This window comes from Corythoichthys intestinalis, chromosome 13, assembly GCF_030265065.1.
Source record: "Corythoichthys intestinalis isolate RoL2023-P3 chromosome 13, ASM3026506v1, whole genome shotgun sequence".
NCBI lineage: Eukaryota > Metazoa > Chordata > Actinopteri > Syngnathiformes > Syngnathidae > Corythoichthys > Corythoichthys intestinalis.
This window is the reverse complement of record NC_080407.1, coordinates 13,902,271-13,913,546: the sequence shown is the minus strand read 5'-3', so window position 1 is coordinate 13,913,546 and position 11,276 is coordinate 13,902,271. Positions and strand designations below refer to the sequence as shown.

The 11,276-nt window shown below is 41.5% G+C and overlaps 2 protein-coding genes across 2 annotated transcripts; both read left to right on the top strand.

The window, feature by feature from the left end:
* The first annotated feature begins 1,472 nt into the window (after positions 1-1,472).
* On the top strand, positions 1,473-2,596 carry spic (Spi-C transcription factor (Spi-1/PU.1 related)). The gene is made up of 5 exons (XM_057854097.1): positions 1,473-1,584; positions 1,651-1,738; positions 1,824-1,936; positions 2,005-2,107; positions 2,181-2,596. Exons 1-5 carry the CDS (start codon positions 1,534-1,536, stop codon positions 2,594-2,596), a joined length of 771 nt encoding a protein of 256 aa, XP_057710080.1. The 5' UTR covers positions 1,473-1,533.
* A 3,096-nt stretch (positions 2,597-5,692) lies between these two features.
* spi2 (Spi-2 proto-oncogene) lies at positions 5,693-9,784 on the top strand. Its single transcript, XM_057853727.1, has 5 exons — positions 5,693-5,837; positions 5,902-5,986; positions 6,056-6,126; positions 6,317-6,416; positions 9,454-9,784. The coding sequence occupies exons 1-5, from the start codon at positions 5,805-5,807 to the stop codon at positions 9,759-9,761; spliced, it is 597 nt and encodes a 198-aa protein (XP_057709710.1). The 5' UTR covers positions 5,693-5,804; the 3' UTR covers positions 9,762-9,784.
* The last annotated feature ends 1,492 nt before the right edge of the window (positions 9,785-11,276 follow it).

The window sequence follows — 11,276 nt, the reverse complement described above, 5'->3', positions numbered from 1 at the left end:
ATTGTGTATTTGCTTGTGCACGCACATGAACGCCGTGGCCTGCATGTTTTTTTTTTGTTTTTTTTTAATATTAAACTTTCCCAGCGTTATTTCGTTGTGTAAATGCTTTTATAATGATCATAAAAATATGTAGACTATCTAAACATTAAGAAAACTTGCGTTTTTTTCTGCCAACTCAGAATTCGTTACGAAGGACACTTTTATTTATGCACACAAAGGCAACAGAAATGTGATCCTTTTGAATCTTCTCCTCTGTGTGTCTGCAAAACCCAAGGTTTTTTTTTTTTATATTAAACTTTCCCAGCATTATTTCGTCGTGTAAATGCTTTTATAATGATCCTAAAAATATGTAGACTATTTAAACATTAAGACAAACATTTCTGCCAACTCGAAGAAATGAAAATAAATTGCTGCTGCTGCGTTTTTTTTCCGCGTCACTCCCAAAAAAATAAATAAAAAATTCGGGCCCAGTCGGGCTTCAATACCAGCGGGCCGTGTCGGATCGGGCTGGATTTTTTTAGGACCGATCTAACCTCTATTGCACATATATAGTGGGCTAGGCCTACATTTTACTTTTGTTCTACATTGCAATTTAGTTGTTTTGTCTGCAACTGAACTGATCCCTGGATTGATATTGCGATAAAGATGCTACAATTTTTTCTTTGCCGTTTTCTTTAGTATTTACTTGAATATTTTTATTGATGGGTCGTTATGACTAAAATACAGTGACTATTATTACTGATTTTGCACAGGAGTTCAGATATTGCACTGTGTGAAAGGCTGCTACTGTGTGTAAAAAAAAAAAGAGAAAGCCCTGGTCTCATTCAAAGCACTAATTAAATGCTGTGATCTTTTTTTTTTATTATTATTATATATATAATCTGAAAGTATTTTCATTTGACTTCAACCAGGAGTGACACAAGTGCCAATAAAAAGTTGTTTAATGTCTGACCGCTTGTGTTGCCTCATAATTCACGAAAAATATGCTTTGCTTTAGAATTTTAATGCATCCCAGGCTTTAATGCATCGTGACGCATTGCCGAATGGAACCAAATTGAATCGTGACCCTCTGAATCGAATCGAATCGTGGCCCTCCGAATCGTATTCGAATCGAATCGTGAGGGCAGTACTGATGCACACCTCTAGTATTTATTCAGGTTGCAAATGCAGTATTAATAATAATAATGGATTTTACCTCCACCTGTTCTGTGGTTTTTCTGTGGACAAGCAGCAGTGCCTGAGGTTGACATGCAAATAAATGTGTCGCGCAAAGCGACAACAACAAAAAACGTACGCTCGATCTGCAGGCTGAGATTCCAAGCACGAAAAAAAAAAGATTTTGAAATTGGCATATCTACTCTATCTGTGCCTCCCAATAAACACACACACACACACACACGCAAAAAGAGAAGTGTATCGTGCCTGTGTTACATTGTGACGTCAACTCATTTAAATTGCGCTTCCTCAGACTATTTATGCCAGTGGACAGGTTTTGGAAAATGTTTCATACCTGTCCGAGGTTTTCGTCCACCGATGAGGGCTGAAACCGCCTCGCCCCAGAGCCACGCTCACTCCTACAAGATGGTGAGTGAACATAGTTAATAAAAAATGTAATTATGATCATTAATACATAAATTTAATACGTCACAGCACTGCTTGGACAACGACATCAACCAGCACTTCCAGGATGCGATCGATGTCATCCAGCAGCATTCTAGTCATCCCTACTATGATTCAGGTATCAAATAAAAGGATATTTATACTTTATATTCAATGTATTTATATATTTCAGGACAGTTTTGAGTGATTTTATATTCTCTCAGAATATGCGTACTATGATACTACGGGCGCTCAGCAGTGTCAGATCTCCTACTACATGGTTGGCCCCCACCCTGACATGCCGGCCCCCGTGTACGACTGGCCTGACACCAGTGTGGTAGGCTTATAAAGATGTATTTATACACATGTCTAACTTGAAATATGACAAGAAGTACTATTTAGCAGCAGCAGACGTGGTCTCAGGTGTTGCCCGAAGTCTCTTCGATCCAAAATGAACCCGTTCACTTTTACTCGTCTCAACGACTCGTGCCTTCACAGAGGAACAGAGGTAACGTGCTGTTAGTGTCGGGCATTTAAATTGTATGGTAGTTCTTGTTAGTATTACATTGCCTGGAACGCAGGTCGCAAGAAGCTGCGCCTGTACGAGTACCTCCACGAGGCCCTTCACGATCCAGACATGGGCGACTCCATCCAGTGGAGCGACAGCCAAAGCGGCACTTTCCACTTCGTTTCCAAAAACAAAGAACGTCTGGCGGAATCCTGGGGTCAGCGCAAGGGCAACCGCAAGACAATGACCTACCAGAAAATGGCACGTGCTTTGCGCAACTACGGCCGCACTGGCGAGATCGTCAAGGTGCGACGTAAACTCACCTACCAGTTCAACCCAGAAGTCTTGCACAGGCTGGGCTCAGGTGGGGCGCCGCACGGGACACCGAACAGCCAGGGTGTGCAAAACCGCGGCCCCAACTGGGAGAGCTGGTATGGGCAATGCCCGCTGCAGGACTATGAGAATGCTAGTTTCAATGCAAATTGTTGAAATCATTCAGGCTCTTGATGTTGACTTTTTTTGACCGAATGACGCTGTATTGTATTGTATTGTGCTATACGGAATCATAATGCTTTTTCACTTTATTCGAGCAAAGGCCTATCCTAAACTCGCACCACTATGCCAATTATAACTTGTCAAAAGTTGCAATGTAACGCAACGCAAGCCACACAATAAATCAAGTTGTCATTCACAAAGCTACTCTCTTCCTGACTGAACTCATCAACCAGTTTGCTCAATTACAGCTACTGGCCCGATTTGTCCGTTTCGGGGTGGTTTTAAAGTGCCTGTGACACGAAAAAGCATGTTTATATCATAATACACGCGGTATTTTATGCTCCTAAATGAAATGGACCGCTTGGATGTGTGTGGAAGCGATCGCTAGATTTATTTAGTTTTTTAAATCCCGCGCCATGAAAATGAGCGACTTCCGGCGCTATGACGTGTACGGAGGAAGGAGTCCTCTTCACAATACAGCCGTACTGTTGTATGAGAAGGACTGATTCAGCTGATTGTGCGGATTAATATGTATATTTTTGCATCACGCCAGCCAAACAACTGCAGAAAAATCTTGCTCTACGAGGGAGAGGCGTGTGTGCCTTTTGGGGGTTTCAAAAGGTTCCCATTCACCGGTGGATATTGGACAAAACAGGCCCTACTACTGTGGGACCATGGGACTTACGACGAAGTGAGTAAACATCGTGTTTTGTATTATGTCAAATACTGGGATCATTTTTAATTAGGGCTGTCAAACGATTAAAATTTTTAATCGAGTTAATTACAGCTTAAAAATTAATTAATTGTAATTAATCGCAATTAATCGCAATTCAAAACATCTCTAAAATATGCCATATTTTTCTGTAAATTATTGTTGGAATGGAAAGATACACGACGGATATATACATACAACATACTGTACATAAGTACTGTATTTGTTTATTGTAACAATAAATCCACAAACGGCATTATTAACATTCTTTCTGTTAAAGTGATCCACGGATAGAAAGACTTGTAGTTCTTAAAAGATAGTTACTTTTATATTAAAACCCCTCTTCATGTTTCTGTTTTAATAAATTTTGTAAAATTTTCAATCAAAAGTAGAGTTAATATAATAAGAATAAGAATAAAAATAACAATAATAAAAATAGAGTGACCAAAGTCTAAGTTTTACATGTATTTTGCATAGCTATTTTGATATGGAATGCCAGTTCATTTTGCATTGTTGTTTAACTGTGTGTCAGAATAGGGCCTCATTACTATAGACTGAAGTGCTTTTCTTTTTGTGAACATTATTTTTTGGAGAGATAGGAATATTATTTTTGTTGCGCTTATCTTACCCAAAATACAACAAGAGACACATAATTGCCACTAAAAAAAGAAAACTTACTGAAATATGTGTGGAGCACAAATAGCAATTAGCATTGCATTGTGAATACAGCATGAACGTCTCACAACTACTGATTCTCCCACGTTTAGAAGAAATAACATGAGTATGGAACGGCGCTGCCCCCAAGGGGCCGGTGGCGTTCTCTTCACTCTTAATGTCCATAAACGGCCTCAATGTAATCTGTTTTGAGGCAATGTGCAAGCGGGTCATTTAGTGCATGCGTTAATTGCGTCAAATATTTTAACGTGATTAATTTTAAAAATTAACGCCCGTTAACGTGATAATTTTGACAGCCCTATTTTTAATATATAGGTGGCTTGCATTTTGTGGCTGACATGCATGCGGGGTGGCTATTTTTCGGCACAACACTTGTCGCACATCCACCCGCCGGGAGAGCACTATATTCGGCTTATTGTGCTCATGTGCCCGGTGTTCTGTCAAATTTTCCAACCGATCAGAAATTGCAACTTTGAGTTAAAAATTGCCGCGAACACTACAAACTTTCCTTAAATGAAGGACTATTTACGTTTGATCATGGATTGGCATGTAAATGTTCAGTGGTCATTGTCCAGCTTCTTCCTCGGCGAGCTTTCCTGTCCATATTAGCAGGGGAACGAGCTGTAAATTGCTCTCTCGGTTTGCCGATCGGCAAAGACAATCAACAACCCAGTCATCATGTGAAATAATCCGGGCTAGTTATGTGCGATTTTCCGCTTCGAAGACTTTGAAACATCACTCGGTTCGGGTTGATGACATAAACCCCATTTAGGTGGCATAAAATATCGTTCGGGAGGTGCGATAGTAAAGGTGAAGTCGACAGTTTTGACCACTGTGGAATAATTTTGCCATGTCGTCTTGAATAAATGCATTTTTATTATTTCATATTCCATTTAGCACAAGACTGTTATTGGTCATGACCATGCCATTTATTTAGCTATTGGGGAAAAATACTTGCATAAAAAAGAATATCTTGGAAAAATATTGGAGTAGAGAGGCTGAAACAATGACATTTTGCGGCTCTCTTCGTCACGTTTTACTCGTTCTGAGTAATTCCCCCTCAACGGGCTGACTGGTCCTTCTCAAGCCATTTATTTAGCTATTGGGGAAAATACTTGGATAAAAAGAATAACCTGTAAAAATATTGGAGTAGAGCGACTGAAACAATGACATTTTGCGGCTCTGTTTGTCGTGTTTTCGGCGTTGTGAATAATTCCCACTCAATGGGCTGCATACTAAATCAGATGAAATCGTGACTCCGCTGACGTCATCCACCTGTTGGGAACGCTAGAGCCCTATAATGGTAGGCGTGGCTAACCGGCAGATTAAAAGACTAATTTCTCGTCATCTGCGCTTTGCTAAATTGTTGTATATAGTCGAATCGTCTCAGAATATTTTTCTAATTCATATAATAATCCTATTTAGGACTTTTTTCTCGTGTCGTATGCACTTTAAAATCCCTGTAAATTAAGTGAGACTTGTTGAAATGTGTCTTCGTGATAGACAAGTTTACTGAATTTCATGTTGCTAACGGCAAAGAAAGCAGCCAACTTCAGTCACATTATTTTGGCCGTTGCGAATTTCTCGACATATCCTGTGAGGAAAAATATGACTGCAAGTGTGTTTTTCCTGAGAGAGAGGCGGCGTGCTCCAGACGCGGCCTTATCTGGCCCAGAGGGGAGGATGTGGTTAGCGCTGGTGGGCCTTTGTTGACAAGCTGATGCTGCCGTATGGAGCCCATTGTTAGCACAGGGCTCATAAACCTCACTCTCCCCTCGGGGAGGTATAAGAACAGCACCCCGACGTACCTGTTAGATGTTATTTGGAGCAACTTCACGTTCAGCGATGGTAATGAGCAACGAGCAAAATTTAGCAGTAAAATATCAAATATTGACAGTTAAATCTCTTTCAGAATTCGTGCCAGGAGGCTCAGTCCGACTTGGAGGTCATTTTAGAATTCCTAGAGGAGTACCATAGACAAAACGCTGAAAACAACGGTAAGAGGATCGTGGTTATTAGTTGCCGTTCTGCATAATTTTTTAATGCGAGGTTGCACTGAACCGCAGGTGTGCAGGAGAATACAACCAGTGAGGTCAACGATGATTGGGAGCACTGCTGGAGGCCTTGTGAGCCACTTGTGAGAATATTTTTGTTTTTTATGTATTACGGTTATCATTATTTTAATGAGTTTGTCATGAGTAGACATCCAATCCATTTGAATTGGGAACGTTTGCTCATTCGCTGAGAAACCCTCTAAGTTTAAATGTCTGTTGCCATCAAAGGCAATCAATCGAGAACCCAACTGATGATTTTGTCCTCTGTGCCAGCACACCCCATGTGGCCCTCCGGCAGCGCCGTGTGAGCCCTCGTCTGCCTCTGTCACAATGAGACAATTGAGCACACAACAAGCCACGGTGGTGGGCAGCGGTAAGTTCTCTTTTTCGTCTCGCACCACACAGTTATTGCCTCGGGACAAGAGACATGATAAACAATGTCTTTTTTTACATACACTGCCGGCCAAAATTATTGACGCCCCTGCAGTTCTGTCAGATCATGTACAATTTCTACCAGAAAATAATTGCAATTAAAGATCATTTGGTAGTAATATCATTTATTTTGCTTGCAATGAAAAAACACAAAAGACTCAAAAACATTTTTTAATCATTATCATTTTACACAAAACTCCAAAAATGGGCCGGACAAAAGTATTGGCACCCTCAGCCTAATACTTGCTAGCACAACCTTTAGACAAAATAACTGCGAACAACCACTTCCAGTATCCATCAGTGCGTTTCTTACAATGCACTGCTGGAATTTTAGACCATTCTTCTTTGGCCAACTGCTCCAGGTCTCTGAGATTCTCCAAACTGCCATTTTCAGATCTCTCCACAGGTGTTCTATGGGATTCAGGTCTGGACTCATTGCTGGACACTTTAGAAGTCTCCAGTGCTTTCTCTCAAACCATTTTCTAGTGGTTCTTGAAGTGTGTTTTGGGTCATTGTCCTGCTGGAAGACCCATGATCTCTGAGAAAGACACAGCTTTCTCACATTGGGCCCTACATTATGCTGCAAAATTTGTTGGCACTCTTCAGACTTCATAATTCCATGCACACGGTCAAGCAGCTCAGTGCCCGAGGCAGCAAAGCAACCCCAAAATATCAGGAAACCTCCGCCATGTTTGACTGTTGGGACCGTGTACTTTTCTTTGAAGGCCTCGTTTTTTTCTTGTAAACTCTATGTTGATGCCTTCTTCCCAAAAGGCTCTACTTTTGTCTCATCTGATCACTCTTCCAAAATGTTTTTGGCTTTCTCAGGTAAGTTTTGGCCAACTCCAACCTGGCTTTTTTTGTCTCTGGGTCAGAAGTGGGGTCTTCCTGGGTATTCTACCATAGACTCCCTTTTCATTCAGACGCCGTGTTGTACCCTCAGACTGCAGGACAGCTTGAACTTTTTTGGATGTTAATCGAGGGTCTTTACCCACCATCCGCACAATCTTTCGTTAAAATCGCTCGTCAATTTTTCTTTTCCGTCCACATCTAGGGAGGTTAGCCACAGTGCCATGTAGGGTTGTTCCGATCATGTTTTTTTGCTCCCAATCCGATCGTTTTAGTTTGAGTATCTGCCGATCCCGATATTTCCAGATCCGATTGCTTTTTTTTTTTGCTCCCGATTCAATTCCAATCATTCCCGATAATTTTTTCCGATCATATACATTTTGGCAATGCATTAAGAAAAAATGAATAAAACTCGGACGAATATTTACGTTCAACATACAGTACATAAATACTGTATTTGTTTATTATGACAATAAATCCTCAAGATGGCATTTACATTATTAACTTTCTTCCTGTGAGAGTGATCCACGGATAGAAAGACTTGTGACTTCATATATTGTGACTAAATATTGCCATCTAGTGAATCTGTTGAGCTTTCAGTAATTGATACTGCAGCCATGCCCCAATGCATGATGGGAAGTGGAACCATAATGGGAAGTGGAACCATGACTGTGCGTAGTGCTAGCAATTGATATCTCTTCTCTGCGTTGGGAAATAAAATAAGGGGTTAAGAAAAAGATCAAATGCGACCTTGCTTCCCCACATTGCTTCCCATATTTCTAATCATTGGGAGAGGGACTGTAAGGCTTTAGCCAGTTAAAATAAGCCTCCAAAAGCTGCCAAAATTCACTCTACTTATTTTATGCTGCCTTTTATCTCTCTATATAGGTAAAACGGTGCCATTACACATTGAGCGCGACAATGCGTGAGTGGGTCGTGCAACGCATGCATTAATTGCGTTAAATTTTTTAACGTGATACATTAAAAAAAAACTTATTACCGCCGTTATTGGGATAAATTAGATAACCCTACCTTAAGCCTAAACTAAAGACTCTGGATGACTGTAACATATTATGTCTGTAACGTTAAATACAATTAGAAAACGATTTAATTAAAATAAAAAATATATATATATATATATTTAAAAAAGGCATGGCCGATATTTTTTGGCCGATTCCGATACTTTGAAAATAACGTGATCGGACCCAATCGACTCCTCTTGTGCCATGGCACTTATTGATGACACTGCGCACGATAGACACAGGAACATTAAGGTCTTTGGAGATGGACTTGTAGCCTAGAGATTGCCCATGCCTCCTCACAATTCTTCTTCTCAAGTCCTCAGACAGTTCTTTGGTCTTCTGTCTTTTCTCCATGCTCAATGCGGTACACACAAGGACACAGGACAGAGGTTGAGTCAACTTTAAACCATTTTAACTGGCTGTAAGTGTGATTTAGTTATTGCCACCATCCATTATGTGCCACAGTTGAGCAACAGGTTAGAGAAGCATTAAATGATTTTTCAAAGGGTGCCAATACTTTCGTCCGGCCCATTTTTGAGAGTTTTGTGTAAATGGATAATGATTTAAATATTTTTTCCCATTCTCTTTTTGTTTTGTTTTTTTGTTGCAAGCACAATATATGAAGATATTACTACCAAAGCATTGGTAATTGCAATCATTTTCTGGGAGAAATTGAGCATTATCTGACAGAATTGCAAGGGTGCCAATACTTTTGGCCAGCAACGTATCTACTGACTGACTGTCTCGCCTGCAGTCCCGCCAATCATTTTCTGGGAATTGTTGCTTTTGGGGAAATGACAGATGTGGGTGTGTGTGGTACACTGAAACCTGATTCTGTCCGATTTTGGCACTGATATGTGCCGCTTTCCAGGTGCCTGTCAGGAAAATTTGCATGGGCAAGTGTTACACGTTGCAAAACTGCAACTAAACACCTATGCAAAACTCTCCACTTGCTATGATCATAAATTAAACAAACTTGAGTTTAAAACATAATGGATAAAATGGGTTCTAGTGACTTACATGGTGGGCCTACTCATAATAGAGATATCTATTCAAGTTGGAGTCCTGGTATATAAAAAGACACTGACCGCTTTCTGCATTTTGCAGGTAGAAAGATGCGTCTGTTTCACTTCCTCTTCGAGATGCTAGAAGACCCTACCATGGCCCACTGCGTGTCCTGGGTGCCGTCGTCGTCAGGCGTCTTCCGCTTCTCCGCCCGCAACAAAGACCAGCTGGCGGCTCTGTGGGGCCAGAGGAAGGGCAACAAGCGGCCCATGACGTACCAGAAGATGTCGCGCGCCCTGAGGAACTACGCCCGCTCGGGCGAGATCGTCAAAGTAAAGAAAAAGCTCACGTACCAGTTTGGCGAGAGAACCCTGATGCTGCTGCACAAGCATCATAGAGGAGATCTGTAATGCAAACCACTTCTGACTGAATTGACTGGGTCTTTAAAAATCAGTAACATATCCAATTTGTATGTCAATAAAAAGAACATTTAGTTGCAGGAACCACAAGGTGTCAGTAGAGTCTGACTAGCACCAAAAACGTGCCCCCACCCCCCGCCCTTCTTCAGTGTTTGGGTGACCTCATGACTAAACCACCCTTGTGATGTGAACGCTCAGTGCATCTCCAACAATACCAAATGGTTTTGAGCTCTTTCCAGCCCCTGGCCCACATGACACCCGTCTCCTTAAGCCCAGCATTTAATGCTGGAGCCCCCTCACCCCTGGTTATAAATGGGCCAACATGGGTGTAGCGAGTGTCTGTTACCAAGAAAGGCCACATGCCGTAAACTTAATAAGTAGCTATTAAGTTTGATATTTTGAATTGGTGGTCTCGTTTTGTTTATGTGGAAGCGTTATCATTGTTTTGTAAAAATAGATGCGGCGTCCTGGTGCAAATGAGGTTAGGTATACGGTTATGTTAGGAAGCGTCTCGTTAACATTGGTTTCATATAACACCCCTTGAGTATCTTTTTGTCTGAAAGCTTCATTGGATGACATAATTCTTTGTTTTTCATGTGCGATACACATGTCAAATGTCAAGGTTTACTGCAGCATTCTAAGTATAGTCTTCAGAGCCAGCGCACAGGCATCTCTGTGCGTTTCAGTGCCGTCGCAGGACAGCATTCCCGCCAGATTAAATTGATACCTGGAATGTGGCGTCCGGGTGCAGCGTGTCATCTCAAATGTTCCCTTTATCGTAAATTCAGTTTCTCCAATCGAGTTCAAAACGTAAGCAAGGGGCAGGCGGGATCATCAGAAACAATGGTGACATCTAAAGTTTCTCCGCCTGTCTGACAGAGCCTCCTCACAGCTCGTGCATCCGTATAAACATGTCAGTTTGTAATCTGCTGAATTAATTACAATTGCCGCAAATAGGACCCTGGTCTTGTGCTGCGGGGGCGGGTCAGCCTGGGCACTGTAGTTTATTTTGAGTCCATCCTACATACGCCATCCTTTGGCTATAAATAATCTCGAAATCCACCATGGAAAGTAATCCCTACAAAAACACTCTAAAGGATCCGTTGAGGTGCATGTAGGGAAAAGTGACCCGAGTGTTTAAGAAAGTAAAATGTTTTAGTTTGAAAGCTGACACCGAATTGGTACAGTCTTCTTTTGATGGTTTAGCCACTAACTAGAAATGGAAAATAAAACATCTAAACCAGTCAGATGTTTGGACACGGTTTCTCATTCAAAAGCAACGTGTGTTTGAATTTTGACAGGTAGAGAAAACGAGAGGCTTGCTCAACATGAGGCCTTACTGATGCCTTCAATCCAAAATCTGGCATGTCAGCGGATGGGTTGGGGACAGTGATGCTCAGAGTGGGCCAGATAGAGCTTGACTTTCCACAAGAGCGGAGAGGAGGAGCGTGCCTCCTATCTATATAAGGCCTGAAAGCCTTGACCCCTTCTGGATCTGTCACCGTT

Bases quoted from the DNA above. Each gene is read 5' to 3' on its own strand.
- spic (XM_057854097.1), top strand. From the start codon at position 1,534: ATGAGGGCTGAAACCGCCTCGCCCCAGAGCCACGCTCACTCCTACAAG. The intron at 1,739-1,823 runs GTATCAAATAAA...ATATTCTCTCAG, and splicing joins TCATCCCTACTATGATTCAG to AATATGCGTACTATGATACT. The intron at 1,937-2,004 runs GTAGGCTTATAA...ACTATTTAGCAG, and splicing joins ACTGGCCTGACACCAGTGTG to CAGCAGACGTGGTCTCAGGT.
- spi2 (XM_057853727.1), top strand. From the start codon at position 5,805: ATGTTATTTGGAGCAACTTCACGTTCAGCGATG. The intron at 5,987-6,055 runs GTAAGAGGATCG...ACTGAACCGCAG, and splicing joins ACAAAACGCTGAAAACAACG to GTGTGCAGGAGAATACAACC. The intron at 6,417-9,453 runs GTAAGTTCTCTT...TGCATTTTGCAG, and splicing joins AGCCACGGTGGTGGGCAGCG to GTAGAAAGATGCGTCTGTTT.